This window comes from Glycine max, chromosome 13 (assembly GCF_000004515.6).
Source record: "Glycine max cultivar Williams 82 chromosome 13, Glycine_max_v4.0, whole genome shotgun sequence".
NCBI lineage: Eukaryota > Viridiplantae > Streptophyta > Magnoliopsida > Fabales > Fabaceae > Glycine > Glycine max.
This window is the reverse complement of record NC_038249.2, coordinates 27,841,322-27,856,276: the sequence shown is the minus strand read 5'-3', so window position 1 is coordinate 27,856,276 and position 14,955 is coordinate 27,841,322. Positions and strand designations below refer to the sequence as shown.

Below are 14,955 nucleotides of genomic sequence, written 5' to 3'. Positions count from 1 at the left end.
TCTCCTTCTCCGCTTTGAGGTAAGAGATGAGTTATTCACGTTTGAGGATTAGAATAAACATGTGTAGAAATTCCTAGAGGATAAAATTTGGGTTGTTTTGGATTGTTTTATGAATTTCAATTCTGTTCTTATTCTTTTATTCGCAAATTAACTATGTTTGATGGACCAATTGATGTCTCGATACGAAATTATTGTAAAATTAATATGTTCTTGTGTTGAGTGTGAAACCTAGAAATTGACCATTTTCTGATTAGTGTGAATTGATGAAATTAAGTAAGGAGAGACTTACTCTAAGAGGGAGTGAGATATTAATTTTGTATTTTTTTCCATTTTCATGTTTTTAGGGTGTTTTATATATTGTTTGGAATTAATATTATAATTTGGAATTAGAATAGGCTAACAGAATGATAGTCTGGATTATTGTTTTAGTTTTAATATTTTGTATGAGTTTATATATTGTTTCATATTATTATTCTTTAAGATTGGCCAAAGTTTATTTAAATATAAGGTTCTCCGAAAGTTTTAATGAATCCTTGGTGCAGTTTTGTTTGATTATATTTCAATTTTTAAGTTCATGATTAGAATATTTGTCATGCGTATATGAATAAAAAATCAAACAAAATTACACTTTTATTTTTTAAATTACATACACTCCTTTAATTTTTTTAAAATACATTAGATTGATATTCATTATCCCCACTCTCTCTCTCAAAGATAATAGTTATCTCCAAAGATGCCATTTTTAGCGGTTATTTTTTTTTTTTTTGGCAAAATGTTTTTAAGAGTTTTTCTTTAAATACTTATCTCTCTTCATCTATCATTTTTAATATTTTTAATTTTACTTTCAATTTTAATATTTTTTTAAAAAATATTAATAATTAAAAGTAACATTATATTACAATATAAATTATTTATCATAAATCTAAAATATAATTTATATGTAAAGAAATATTTATTTATTTATTTATTTAAAATTTTGATTATAACATTAATTATATACATACTAAAATATTAATTATTCAATAAATACATTACCGTATATTGTTATAACAAAGTTACCATAAACATTAACATAATCTCATGTACTATAAAAAAAATAAAAAATAAAAAAACCTCAGTCCAGGACGGTGCGTTTTGCTGACTCTTCTTCTCCTTCCCCCAATCCCCAATCCCTCTTTCTTCGTTTCAGTTCAATCTCTCTCTCTCTCTCTCTCTTCCCAATTCGCAAGTTTCACTGCACAATCACACTGCATATACCTATTCATTTAGCCACGAACTTCACATTGGGGTGGTTGCAGCGACAAGTTTCTCACACCAGAGAGGGCACACGATTTGGACTAAGAGTGTGGTATGCTAATATTTGATTCAAAGTTTGCCATCTTTATTAGTTAATTATTTGCAGCTCTATTGATGAATCTGGTTGGAAATTTTGAAATTTAAACAACGTGAAAAGAAGTATCCTATTCAGCTGAAAATGGCGTCGTCGCCGCCGCGAGCTTCGACTTTGATTTCAGCTTTTCTGAGACTCTTGCGTCATTACCGGAATGTGGCCAGTGTAAACGACGAAGCCGTTCACCCGCGTGTTGGTGGTGTCGTTTTCGGAATCGGGGGAAACGGTGGCGGCGGTGTAATCCAGGGGGGGAGGGGGGGGGGGGGGGTAAGAGAAGGGAAGGGGACATGGGAATCGGAGAGAGAGATAGGGTTTTGGAGTAATGTTGTTGATTGAGAAGAGAAGGGGAAATGGGAATGGAGGAGAGGTTGGAGAGACGAGAGGGGTCCACGAGTTTTTTTTTCTCTTAACTCTCTGGTCCAGGGAAAGGAACTTTAACTAATTCAGAGTTAGTAAAGTCTGATAAAAATTATTTTCGTCAAGCATCCCACTCGAATATTATCCAAACAATTCAACTTTAACTTCAGCATATTAACCACTTCAACCATGAGTTTGACCCATTAACTCTACTCACTACTCCTAAGTGAGAGTGAGTAAACTGATCAGCTCACAAATTAGGGGAAGGAGGTGCGGAACATGTGTGGGGGATTTGCTTGAGGATTAAACAAGTTTGTGTGTGTGTGTGTGTGTGTGTTTTAATGTTTCTGTTCTTTCTTTTTTATTTGTAGGTATTTGAGGTAAAAATGGGAGTTATTCAGAAGTTTTTCGTTGCATCACTGTTCATGTGGGCAATTCCTATTGCAATATTATATGCTTTTAACCATAATATACTTCCTGGTAAGATTCTAAACTACTTAAGATTATGTGTTTTGAAGTGTGTGGTGTTGGTTTGTACAATTGTGCTCTAATTTGCGTGCTTTATATATCTATCTATTAGTTTGACTGGAAAACCTGGTGAAGTTCCTTTTAAGAGATGCTATTTTTGCAGTTCTTTTTTTATTGCTAAAAACTGAAGATGAGAATATTGGGCCTTGTTTGTTTACTGTTTTCAAAAAAAAAATTCTTTGTAAGATTTGTTTGTCCCTGAGCACGTTTGAAAGTGATTGTCTCTTGAGTGCATTGCTGTTTTCTAATAGTTTGACCCCCATGAGGCATGAGCACTTGAAAATAGAAGAGAATGAGAAAACAACTCCCAGATGTTTTTTGTTTTCTTGTTTTAGAAACAATTTTCAAAACTTAATAGAATTTGGATAAGAAATTGATTGCTGAGTAGTGTCAAATTATTTTAGGAAATAGTTTTTAAAATAAAAAAGGTGAAAAAGAGAATCAAACTAGCCCTTGGTCTTGGCAATTGATGATCTTGGAGGAAATGTTGGTGCTTGTGCTTCTCACACAATGCCTGACATAGAATTCGTCTTTTCAAATCATCTAGAAAATTTGATCTGTATACATATATACAAAGCCTCTAAAGAAATGGATAGCTTTGCCCATATCCCATATGGTATACTATATACTGTTCTATAAGAAGGTAATTTTCTGCTTCTGATGGAGTTTATTTTGCTAAAGTTTGTAATACAATTATTACAATGGAGATATCCGTATCATCCAAATTGTTATCTGTGGTTTGAAAAAGTAAACTGTGATGACTGGTAGTTGACTATTCACATTGGAGTTAGTTTTTAGCATTATGTGCAATTTGGAAATGGTTGTTAAATTGTGATACTCTTTATTTTTTTGTCTCCTTTTCCTTCCTGCTTATAGATTGAGGAGCGGACAAGAAACAACCAATCCATTTTCATGCATCATTATCTCTTTTGTTTAGTTAACCCTGTATGCCATTCACACCCCATTCATTATTACTAGAAATTGTTATTTGAATTGTTTATAATCTGTAAAATTAGTTGGGGAGATCAGTTTCAATTTTTTAATTTTCATGTGACAGAGAGCAATGATTTTTTACTTGGATATGCCATAATTGCCTAAACTCAAGCATTGAGGTACTGAAGAAGAATTTATGGTACTTAAGCACATTTGAAAATGGCAGTTTGTCAGTGCTTTAAGTCAGTTCTTCAAAATTCTGACCAAATCAGCTTAATTTTATAAGCAATTTTTTTACACTTTTATTCAGTGTTCTTTTGTCTTACGAGACTGGCATCTAATAAATGCTCCCATACTAAGGCTCTTCATATGTTGATTTAACCTCAGTATTTATGGACTACTTCTTCCTTGATGCCTGCTGAGAATGGATCTTATAAGTTTTTATCAAGTTTATTTTCATACACTGCCAGTATAAATACTTTTACATTGTTTACCAATTAGAAATTAGCCAAGTTATGGCTTTAAAAGTAATTATCATTAAATTTAACAATCTTACCATATGTGAGTACATGATTGAATTGAATGACAATGTATCAGTGTATTCCAATTAAATTTCTTTTCACTTCATTCCTTTAACTTTTCCCAACTCATTGGAAATTAGGCACCATGGGAAAAATGGAATGGAAGTTGCAAAACTACCACCTTACCATGTCTCCATTTTTGTATCAGGAGCATCCAATTTGTCCCCTTACTCTATGACACTAGTGAGTGGATTTCTTGCTGTCATATCTGTCAATGTGGTGATAGCATTTTACATATATTTGGCATTGAGAGAACCTACGGCGGATAAACCCGAGCCTGATCCTAAATTTCTTGCTGAGGCCAAAGCTAGCATCAATCAGTCTACAGGGGATGCTCAACAACCTTCCCAGGCTCTCAAGAAAGAACAGTAGATGTGATGCAGGACTACAAAAGGGGGAGGACCTTAACTTGGGAGGAATTGTTACTAGATCAAGGTTAAAGAAGCTACAAGAGGATATTAATATGAAGATGATTTCACTTGTGGAGAAGGATGATGGATGGGACCTAAAGATCATAAATTTGAACCTACTTCTAGATTAGGATTGCTTAATTTTGTGGACTTTAAGTGTTTTCTTTTATTAAAGCCTATTATGTTATGTGTTGGGCCTTTTTAGTTATACGGGGCATTTTCATTAGTGTTAGTATAATAGGCTTTTATGACACGAGTAGGAATTTTTTGATTAATGAAAATTTATCTTGTTAATTAAGAGTGCTTCTCTTTGGTTCTTTCTTGGAATCCTTTCATTCTAATCAAGGAAATTCATTCCTTTTGGCGAATTTACCTTAACTCATCAATTCATCTGAAACTGATGATGTTATTCTTTCATTCCCTTACCTTGATCCATCTTTTTCCTTTTCCTTAATTTTACCAAAAAATATCCCTAATTAATGATGTTGAAATTTGATTCACATTAGGGGTTTTATCAAGACAGTGTTTCAGCTTTGGGTGGAAGGAGGAATAGGGATGAAGGGAGAAGGTCCTAAATCGTGTGCCAATCATGCATCTAATATCACGTTTGCACATTCATGTTTTCATGCTATTTTCATAGCATTTTATATGTATACGAACAAAGCTACTTTCATTTAAGAATATGTTTTGGATGTTTTTCTTCATTTTTTATCACGCTAGAGAACATACGCACTAAGAATTCTTAAAGCCGAACTCAAGAAATCCCAAACTCTACTATGCATAACCTAACGTGCCCAAGAGAGGTCATTTCTAACTACAAAGTGTATCCTCAAGAAACCATTATAATGGGCTCAAAGAGGCTCACCCGTCTTCAAGGTATTGCTTCCTGCACTATAAAGTTGCTTCCTGTACCATTTTTGGCTTCCAGGACAATCTAAAATGTAAAATTACATTCTAGATTGGTTACACCTTTGTAAAAAATTTGGCTTCTAGATTGGTCAATCCGAAAGGTAAGTCCACAATCTTCAAGAGCCAACCCTGAAAGGCACGTATGCATGCTCCCTCGGATGATATACAATTAGATGATCTAATTTTGCTATTGTGTTTTTCAATGCAATGGTGAAAGTTATTTTATGTTTGGTTTATCTATAATTTTTCTTTAAAAAATAGATAAATGAACAACACGGGAAAATAAGATCGGGAACACATCAAAACACATCCCATATTACATGTGCTAAATTATCGTTATAATATAAATCCTAAACTTACTATTGTGGCTGTCCTGACTTTTCTTTCTTCTGTTTTGTCTCATCGGTGGGTGACTTGAACATAATCATTCTGTCTCAAATTATGTAAATTGAAGTAGTATACATTGTGAGAAAATTATTGGTTGTACTTTACAAATAAAATAATTTTATTTAATTAAAATCATTTATGAAACGAATTAGAGTTTAGTTGTAAATGAACTAGTATATATTTAGGTGAAATGACAATAAATAATATTGTTATTGAAAAGAATTATTCATGATTTTTTTAATTTTAAAGCGAAAATATTTTAAACAATTTAAAAATTTTAAATTGAGATGTAATTTGAAACGAAGCAAGTGTATTTTATAAGAGAAGTATGAAGTGAAAAACGCTAATCCACCAATAAAACGTATTAATTTTTACTACTCGTGTGGTTTTCAAAATAAATGATTTCAAGTCACAAGACTGATTTTATAGTTGTGTTAAAATTCATTTTGAAATCATTTAGTTGAAAGTATTAATTTTAAAACTTATTTAATTTAAAAATAATTGTTGGTAAAAAAAATGTTCAACCCAAAATAGTTAGACAAAACTTGGATATAATATTATCAATATTCATGGTGCTATTCTCTAATCAAAATTAGCCTTCAGTCTTAATAATTATTGGATGTCTTAACTATTAGTAAGATGAAAACAACAGGTAGTAAAATAAAATAAAATGTTTACGAGTGGTACTAACATAAGAGCATGAACCAAAATTATTTTAACTAGAGATAAGCAAGTTTTACTTCAGTTAACAATTCAATAATCTACCGAGCAATCAAAGAGATGCTTGTGCTTGAAAGATTAAAAAGAGACAATGAAAAAAACTAAAACATAACCAAATGGAGCAAAACAACATAATATATAACTATGACAATACTAGAAGACTCATCGTTCATCATTCTTCAAATATCTCAACAATACTCATTTTGAGGTACCTCTCACAAAGCTGCAAATTCTGCAGCATGAAGCAAAGTGGTAGCATGATATCTGATTTCCAGTTGAATCTACTTAGTGCTCTCTGACCAAGTTGTGACTTCCTAATGTTGGATTTTCTATGTCAACATTTGTGGATGGAACATTTTCTAGGCTTTCTCTCAACTGCACCAATACCATATTGTCATGTTGCTGACTTTGGCTCTCCCTAGACCCACTATTTGGTGCAACAAAGTAGTCATTGTTACCTACAACTTGGTTTCCACTATGAGAATGAGCATTACACCTGCAAATTGGACATATGGGTGTCTTTAGAAGCCATGTGTCCACACATTGGGCATGAAAACTGTGCTTGCACATAGGTAACAATCTGCACTTATCTCCTGTGATGAGGTTCTCCAAGCAAACTGCACAATCCACAGGGCTGCTTGTGTTGCCTTTGGCAACATAATCATAACATGGAAGCATCTCCAAGTCATCTATGGACATGCTTCTGCCTACATTTGCACCCCTCTCAACCATTGATCCTCTCCTAAAGAGTCTCTCGGAAAAACAAACATGAAGTAGGACCAGGAACACAAATCCAACAAATAATAACACCACTGTTAAAATAACTGTCATTGTCAACACTTTACCATCAAACAGGTAGATCAATATTTGGCACGAGATTTTTCCAGTTTAACCAGTGATCTCGATTTTGAGTCTTGCGATATGTCAGCTACAATAAAACTCGGGAAGAGAGTTTTGCTGTCTGGCATCTTTAGTTTTCTTACTCGACTCGAGCTTGATTATCTTTCCGTAGAAGATACTTGTGGTCTCAAATCATTGTCAACACCAATGCTGAAAATGAAAAAACTTGCAAATATTCTAAACATGGATTCATGATCTTATATATTATATGCTACATAACTTTTACAAAAAATGTAAATTGATCCCTCTCCAATCAATGCATGTGTGAAGCAAATTCTTGCCAGGACCTATCATCTAATTTAGCAAGAAAGTTGATGCAAAAATATTGCCATTTAAAGTAGAATTCTAGCACAAGAGTGAGCTGATTTTAGCATTGAAACACAATTTTATTTGTTCTGATGAGTCTGGGAATTTCATTTATAAGAAGTTAAGAACATAGTTGTACATCATCAATCATCTTGGTTTTTTTGTCTTTTGTGTATTAGGTGATTGTGGAATGTTGATGGAGTGGGTGGGAAAGTAACCAGTTTTTACAAGTGGACACAAACAATCACGGTTAACTTGCACTTTGAACCTTTTCCTCTTTATCTTCTTTCCCTTTTCTCTTTACTTTCCCTTTTTTTTTCTCTTTTTTCTCTGTAGTTGGTTTTGGCAGTATGTACCCCCTTTTCATATTATAATAAGACACGGGATAATACTTAAAAGCATTTAGTTTACCTAAAAAATAAATAAATAATTATATAGAAAGAGAGGTAGAATCAAACGACATTCAGCGTTAAACTTTTGTCTATATCTATATAAAATCTGTCTAGCTGTCATCAAGTGTAAACGGCTAGATGCATTTGCACGGGATACACTCTTAATATTTAATATTTATATTATTTTAATAATTATTTACTTAGTTATTAACGGTTGAATTGAATATGTACCAAGTATTTTTATATACTTCAATTATATAATAGGTTAATTCAAATTTGCATTTGCTGAATTTTTTGTTTGTTTGTGATTTCAAGCTTTGGCAGTAGGATTACGATGCCTCATTTAGCTTTGGACAAGGGCAAGGGATGGATGGAGGAAGTCCTCTAATAATACTAATGTAAAAAAGAAGATGAAAAATAAATATTTAATTACTATATTTCGTGTTTGGTTTGTTGTATAAATGTTGAGTCCATAGTAGAATATTAACTTTGGCACTCACTCACACACTACATTTTTGTTATGTATTTAGACTAGAATTTAATTTGTGGATATATTTTTGGTCCTAATCTCAAGTATCTTTTATTGAAAATAATTATGTTCGAGTCAGGTATTTTTCCAAGTGACTGCATATCCAAGACTCCAAGTTGTTGTAATTTCACATCAATTGATCCACACACTTGATAATTTGTAGGGATATACAATGGAAAGATTAGTCGAAATATACAAACAAAAATGTGATTTTGTTACATATGTTGACAACAAAATATTGTCATGATACACAACATAAACATCTCAAAAAGATCTCATCCATCCATTATATAGGAGGACAAGATCTTATTCAGACATACGACAGAAACTTATTTCAGTTATGTTGTGAGTGTCAACTGTTAGGGGTAATTTAGTAAGAAAACATTGTTTTTTAAAATTTAGAGGGTTTTAACAGCAATGTGGGGGTGCCAATGCCCAATTATGATAGAAGGCCCATTTAGGATCCAAATCGTGCTTGAAGTTGGGTGCGTTCTCTCTCTCTCTCTTTCTCTGCAAAATCAATTTCAATTTCAATGTCTCTCTCTCAGACTCTCACGATAAGTGACAACATTAGACGTTGAATTGAATTTTGATGGCGCAACAATCGTCACCTCCACGGCGGCAAACTCCTCCGCCATCGCAGTACCTGGAGGTCAACTGCAGAAGCTCCGGCAAGATACGGCGGTTTGCGGCGGGCACCGGCGCGGGGTTTGCGGTGGCGCTGATCAATCGGAAGCTGAAGGGAACGGTGGTGGCTGCGTCGCACATAGAAGCAGTGAAGGATGGGAAAGAAGAAGAACCAATCGCTTTTGGCCCCACTTCGCTTCTTTCTAACTTCGGCGAAGGTTGGAAACTCCAAACTGTTACCCTCACTGATCTTTCTTCAGGCAAGTTGAATACACAAACAAACCCCTCTCTCTCGTCTTTCACTATATAATATTCATAAATGTTACGTTGCATATAAAATAAAATTTAACTAGTTTGAGGAATGTTAAAAGCAAATTATGATGTATGTTATTTCTTGGCTTAAATATGGTTTTAGTTCCTCAAATTAAAAATGAGTTTAATGCTTGTGCATTAGCACTGTCATTTAATCACAAATCACCATCGATTGAATATAATTATTTTATAAGTCAACAAATTTACCATAGGTAGTCATGGAATGTCTGTGTAAAACCTTTTACACTTAGTGCATAACTCTTTTTCTCATTAAAAAGAGTTTAATGTATTTTTTAGTTCTTCAAATTTGAAAAACGCAGTGTGCATCGCCAAAAATTAGTCAGGATGTGATTAAAAAAGCATTTTTATCTTTTATTGTTTGCAGAAGTGGGGAATGGACAATTTCAACAGATGGCAATGCAGAAACCAGGACTAGTAAGTTTATTTTCTTTCCCACTTTTGCATACATGTCATTTTCTTAAGCTAACTTTTAAATTTACAATTCACCATTTATATTTTAGTTCACTTAGGATAGGAAGTATTGGAAAACTGTAGTCGAGAGAATTTTGAGAAACACAAGCTAAGTGTTCAAGAGACTGAATGTGTATTCTCATCAATGATAAGCTAGTAGAGAGAGGTTTATATATGAAGAGAAAATGAGTGGGTTGTTATCACACTGTTACAATAGCAAAGCCTGAGACAGATGCAACTGTTATGACTAATACTAACATACTAATAGCAACTGACCTGTACCAACAGATGAGGCTGCCCCATACAAGACCAGTATACACTATACACTAATAATCCTCCCTCAAGCCCAGGGAGGATGAGATAATTTTGCTTATTAATTCCAGAAACTGAGCTTGGCTTTTAATTTCAGAAAGAGAGTAGGAGATAGGGTGGTAGAAACTTGAAGCTTGGGAAGTAGTGTTTGAATCCATAAGATTTCTGAGGTAGCTGAAGCAAGGCTGCAATATTCAACTGCAGTAGGTGGCCACAACAGTTTGTTTTTTGTGCTACTAGGACTAGGAGACTAGATTAGGCCCAAGAAAAATGCACACACTAGAGGTTGACCTGCGATCATCAGAATTGGAAGCCCAGTCAGTGTCTCAGTAACATTGAATTTGGTGAGGAGAGTGAGTAGGTGCAGGCTGTAAATGGTACAGCTTGGAGGAGATGGAACCTTGGAGATATCTAAGGACCCTCTTAAATGCTTTCTAGTATGATTCTAGGGGTTTGTACAAAACTTGACAGACTTTGTTAACAGTGTAGTCAATTTCTGATCTTTCAATGGTTGAATATTCTAAGGTGCTGATAGCTGAACAATACAGAGTAGGATCAGAAACATATTATGCACCCTGTCTTGGGAGTTTTTTTTGTCTCCAATCATGGGAGATGAGATGTCATTAGAATTAGTCATATCAGATTTAGCAAGAAGATTGTAAATATATTGGCTCTAAGTGACAAGTAGAGAACCATCAGAAAGATGCTTTACTTCAATGCCTAAAAAGTAATCAAGATGGTCAAGCTGTTTTAGGGCCAAGACTGATTTCAATCGAGTGATCAATTGTTGAATTAAAATAGGAGAGTTCCCTGTAAAAATAATATCATCAAAGTAGACCAAAATACTGTGCAGTAACAATGATTGCTATAATTATTAATAGTGTTTCTAATATTGTCACTTGCAGTTTATTTTGAACTTGTCAACAAGGGTCCAACTGCATGATTAAATTTAATAAAATAACAGGTATAGCAAAAACGTAGAAAGAAAACTAGAACTGGTATTGATTCATATTTCTTTTTGGATTTGAGAAATGGATTTAAAAACATATTTTAAGAAAATGGGTTAAACCAATGTTAGAACTGGTTTTGGATTTACAAGTGGTTTTTAACCCAAAATCAATTTTAAAACTAGTATTGATAGTGGTTTTGGATTGGAAACCATTTTTAAAATTAGTTTGGGTTCTAAACCAAAGTTAAAATCTGGTTTGCCAAAAAACCTATTTTGGTTATAGGATTTTACCTATGAGTATTATCATAGTTTTTTTAAATACTTTTATATACAGCATTTGCAAGTTGAGTTTACAAGTCGAGTTTATGGAAATTTCACAAGTTTGATAGCCTTTCTAGATTTTGGTAACCTTAATGTTAAGTAACATTAATAAAGATAGTGTCCTGAGTGGTCTGCTGCCTGTGCCTTATAAACCGCGAGCCAGTAACAGTGCTTCAATCTCCTCGATGTGGAAATGGTTTGAACTTGCTACCGATAAAGGTTACTATGGCATCATATTCATCTGGTAGGCCCTCAACAATGACATCTAATTACTTGAGTTGAGATAAGATCAACAGCAAACAGGGAATCAATGATGGCTTTGATGCGAAGGAGAAATTTTGAGTGAGAGATTTCCAAGTTTAGTTCTTTTTATCTCAGTGTAAAGTTGTTCAATTGTGAAAATGATTGTGGATTCACTCTCGCAGATGCAGCCCAGATTCATTTTCTCAAGATCATTTGGTCCAGATTCTTGATACCATACGAAAACTATAGTTCAGACTTCAGAGAAATTTGAAAGTGTATTTTAATTTATGATAAGCCAGTACACAGAGGTATAGGAAGAGAAAATGAGTGGATCACAACCATACTGTTACAATATCAAAGCCTAAAAGCAGATGAAACTGTTCTAACTAATATTAACCATGCAGACTAATAGGAAAGAACAAAATACTAAACATTTATTTAATTAAATCTAATAAAAAATTTACTTCAATCACATTATTTAAACACTGTTAGCCTAACATCTATTTTCTTAAAAAGTTTTTTTTTTTACCATTTCAAGTGCTGACTTCTGAGCTTGTTTTCCATTTATTGACTTTCTTTCTTCAGGTTCCAGGTGTCCCAGGTCCTGCAAGGGTGTCCAATCCAATCAGCTTTGTATATCTTGTTAAAATAATGTTTGCTTTTATTTTGATTTTTGTACTTGTTGCAATTTTTACTTTGTTTCTCGATAACCTTCCTGCATTCATATTGTTTCTTAAGTCAATAACCTAGTGTCTTTTTGCTTGAAATTTATATATGCATAAATAAATTGTTATTAAATATATAGCCTTTCTGTTAAGGACTAGAATTCAAACTATGGCAGACACTGAACTGTGAGAGCATTGTGTCTCTCTTGAACATTTCAATATTTCATATTTTAGCTGCACACAGAATCTCATAGTTGCAAGTTGAGGTATTAATTTTGAAGTGCTGAGTCCTTAAACATTAATTTTCTAGGGGCCTGTTTTAGGGTGGTTGTATCGAAGATGTCAATTTGTGGGAACAGTTATGGATTCCAGCACTTTAGGCCTTTCTATCTGAGTGCAAATTGGGCATCATTTCTTAAAGGTGGTGGAGAAAGCTTTGGATGGTCAATGTGCATGAAAGTCACATTTTTGTTGAAATTATGAAAATATTAAGAAAACGAAAAAAAGGTTCATGAACTTGGCACTTGATATCCAAAGTGCTTTAGTCTTTATATCAAGAAGTTGTCTATCAATTTCTTGACTTAAATCAATGTCATCATAGGCATTTACTTTAAGTCTTCGTGTTTTAAAACACCAGAGATTTGTCATGTTAATTTCATCTTGCATGAACTTTAAAGATTTCAAATTAATGTAAGATTTGGTCACATTAATTTGAAATCAACATATCATCCTATTCATTATATATAATGTTGCAATATGGTAATTTCTATTGGATATGTTTAAAAATATTTTACACTAACAATACATATAAATTAAATTCTTATTTTTTTGTGCGTTTAATATCTTTATTTTAAAATAAATTAAGATATTTAATATTTATAAAAACTAAATTTTACACACATATAAGTGCAAGTATGGAGCTGGTTGGGTACTATACTTTATTTGGAGTTTTGGACCTATCTCCTTTAAACTTTGCAAGTAAATATTCCACCTCGAATTTAAACCCCATTGAATGAGCATTTACCTAATATGGGTATTTTTTTTGTGTGTGCGTGGGTATCATAGGGTGTACTCTCATTTTTACTAAGTCTTTTTATAAATTAAAAATGAAAAAATACCTTAATTTAATCGTATTATTTCAAATATTATTATTCAAGGAGATATTTTTAATGAATATTAAAGATATTATTCTATATATCCTTGAGGGAAAAATTATCCAATACACAATCTAGATGTGTTAGTTAATAGAATAAATATGGAAGATTTCTTTTTTTTGTCAGCGAATTTAATAAGATAAATATGTAAAGCATGGTGGAAAAAAAAAAACGATTCTTTTTCCCTTTTTAGATACTAGAGTTGTTACTTTTGATTATAATTATATACACGCATTAGCGACGAATTGTAGCAATGATGATAGAATTGAACCACAAATTAAAAGTTCAATTGGTTTATAAATGATATTTTGTATTTAGAAAGCTAAAGAAGAATAGGAATTATTTTTTAAAATCTTAATCTTATAATTAAATTTTACGCATGTATAGACTATTCAAATTTGGTAGAATTAAAATGAAAATCATTTTATTTTAATTTTAATCATTTGAATCAATAATTGTGGTATTTTAGTTGAATGGTTTTACTTTCTTTTTTCCTCTTTTTTTTCCTTTATGGACATCAAAAAATAATTGTCTATCTAATAAAAATCCAATAAGAGTCATACTTAAATATATATGATAAACAATTTAAAATGGTTTGACTTTATGAGTGTAAAATTTTCTGTATGGTGAACTAACAAAATATATTATTGGTATAAATTTTTAAGACAATTATCATAAAAATTCCACTACTTTACTTCATATAGTAATTTGAGATTGAACTATATTAAAAATATTAACTACATTAATTAAAATTAAAAAATATTCTTTTCTTATTAAGTATTTTTACTAAAAGAATTATAACATCATTTGTGAATTAATTTGACCATCTACTATTAGAAGTAATTCTTCTTTTTAAAGAAAGACTTGTGTCATATCATTAATAATAAGACTTTCAATACAACTTAGAACTAACTCAAATAATTGGTAACTAGCAAAAAAATCTAAATATTCAAGCAAAGAAGTGAAAAACTTAATGAGCTTGTCATCTAAATATTCGAGCAAAGAAGTAAAAAACTTAAAGAAGTGAAACAATAATATTGAAATAACATTAAATGAATAATAGAGATCATTATACCGAGTTTTTGATATACAAGCTTTCAACAATGGGTAAGTTAGTCTCTCATGACCATGAAAGACCCAAAATAAGAAGAACAAAGAAAATGGAGAACATGAAAGAAGGAAACCTCCCAAAGTGGATTTTATCTCCTGCCCTCGTATGACTCCCCCAATGGAAGAATGTCCTTCTTTTTAAAACCACCTCAGAATGTTGTACCATCATATTTTTCAGAAAGTCATCATGTGCTAAGCCTATATGTGTGTACTGAGCCCACATACACAATACAACTGACTTAAGTGACAACGCGCTAAGTCTACATGTGTGCATTGTGCATTGAGCGTACATGCATAGTATAATTGACTTGAGAAACCACCAGATGCTTACATGCGTTCTCCCATGTAAGTTTCTCGCGCTAAGCAAGTTGTTTCAGTTCTTCATATATCTTTCTGTCCTTTGTTCTTGTGTAACTCTAAAAAATAAAGCTAAACACAGTAAATTTCAC

At 32.4% G+C, this 14,955-nt stretch overlaps 3 protein-coding genes and 1 non-coding gene across 4 annotated transcripts; 3 read left to right on the top strand and 1 right to left on the bottom strand.

The window, feature by feature from the left end:
- The first annotated feature begins 38 nt into the window (after positions 1-38).
- Positions 39-149, top strand: MIR10431 (microRNA MIR10431). The gene has a single exon (NR_161720.1). It is a non-coding gene; the product is annotated as a microRNA MIR10431 (primary transcript).
- Positions 150-1,121: 972 nt separating this feature from the next.
- Positions 1,122-4,493, top strand: LOC100527876 (VMA21 superfamily protein). Its single transcript, NM_001350088.1, has 3 exons — positions 1,122-1,348; positions 2,119-2,227; positions 3,938-4,493. The coding sequence occupies exons 2-3, from the start codon at positions 2,134-2,136 to the stop codon at positions 4,159-4,161; spliced, it is 318 nt and encodes a 105-aa protein (NP_001337017.1). The 5' UTR covers positions 1,122-1,348; positions 2,119-2,133; the 3' UTR covers positions 4,162-4,493.
- Positions 4,494-6,332: 1,839 nt separating this feature from the next.
- Positions 6,333-7,755, bottom strand: LOC102667575 (E3 ubiquitin-protein ligase ATL23). Its single transcript, XM_006594226.4, has one exon. The coding sequence runs from the start codon at positions 7,044-7,046 to the stop codon at positions 6,501-6,503; it is 546 nt and encodes a 181-aa protein (XP_006594289.1). The 5' UTR covers positions 7,047-7,755; the 3' UTR covers positions 6,333-6,500.
- A 1,028-nt stretch (positions 7,756-8,783) lies between these two features.
- Positions 8,784-12,375, top strand: LOC100775313 (uncharacterized). Its single transcript, XM_003541462.5, has 3 exons — positions 8,784-9,229; positions 9,667-9,716; positions 12,163-12,375. The coding sequence occupies exons 1-3, from the start codon at positions 8,935-8,937 to the stop codon at positions 12,325-12,327; spliced, it is 510 nt and encodes a 169-aa protein (XP_003541510.1). The 5' UTR covers positions 8,784-8,934; the 3' UTR covers positions 12,328-12,375.
- The last annotated feature ends 2,580 nt before the right edge of the window (positions 12,376-14,955 follow it).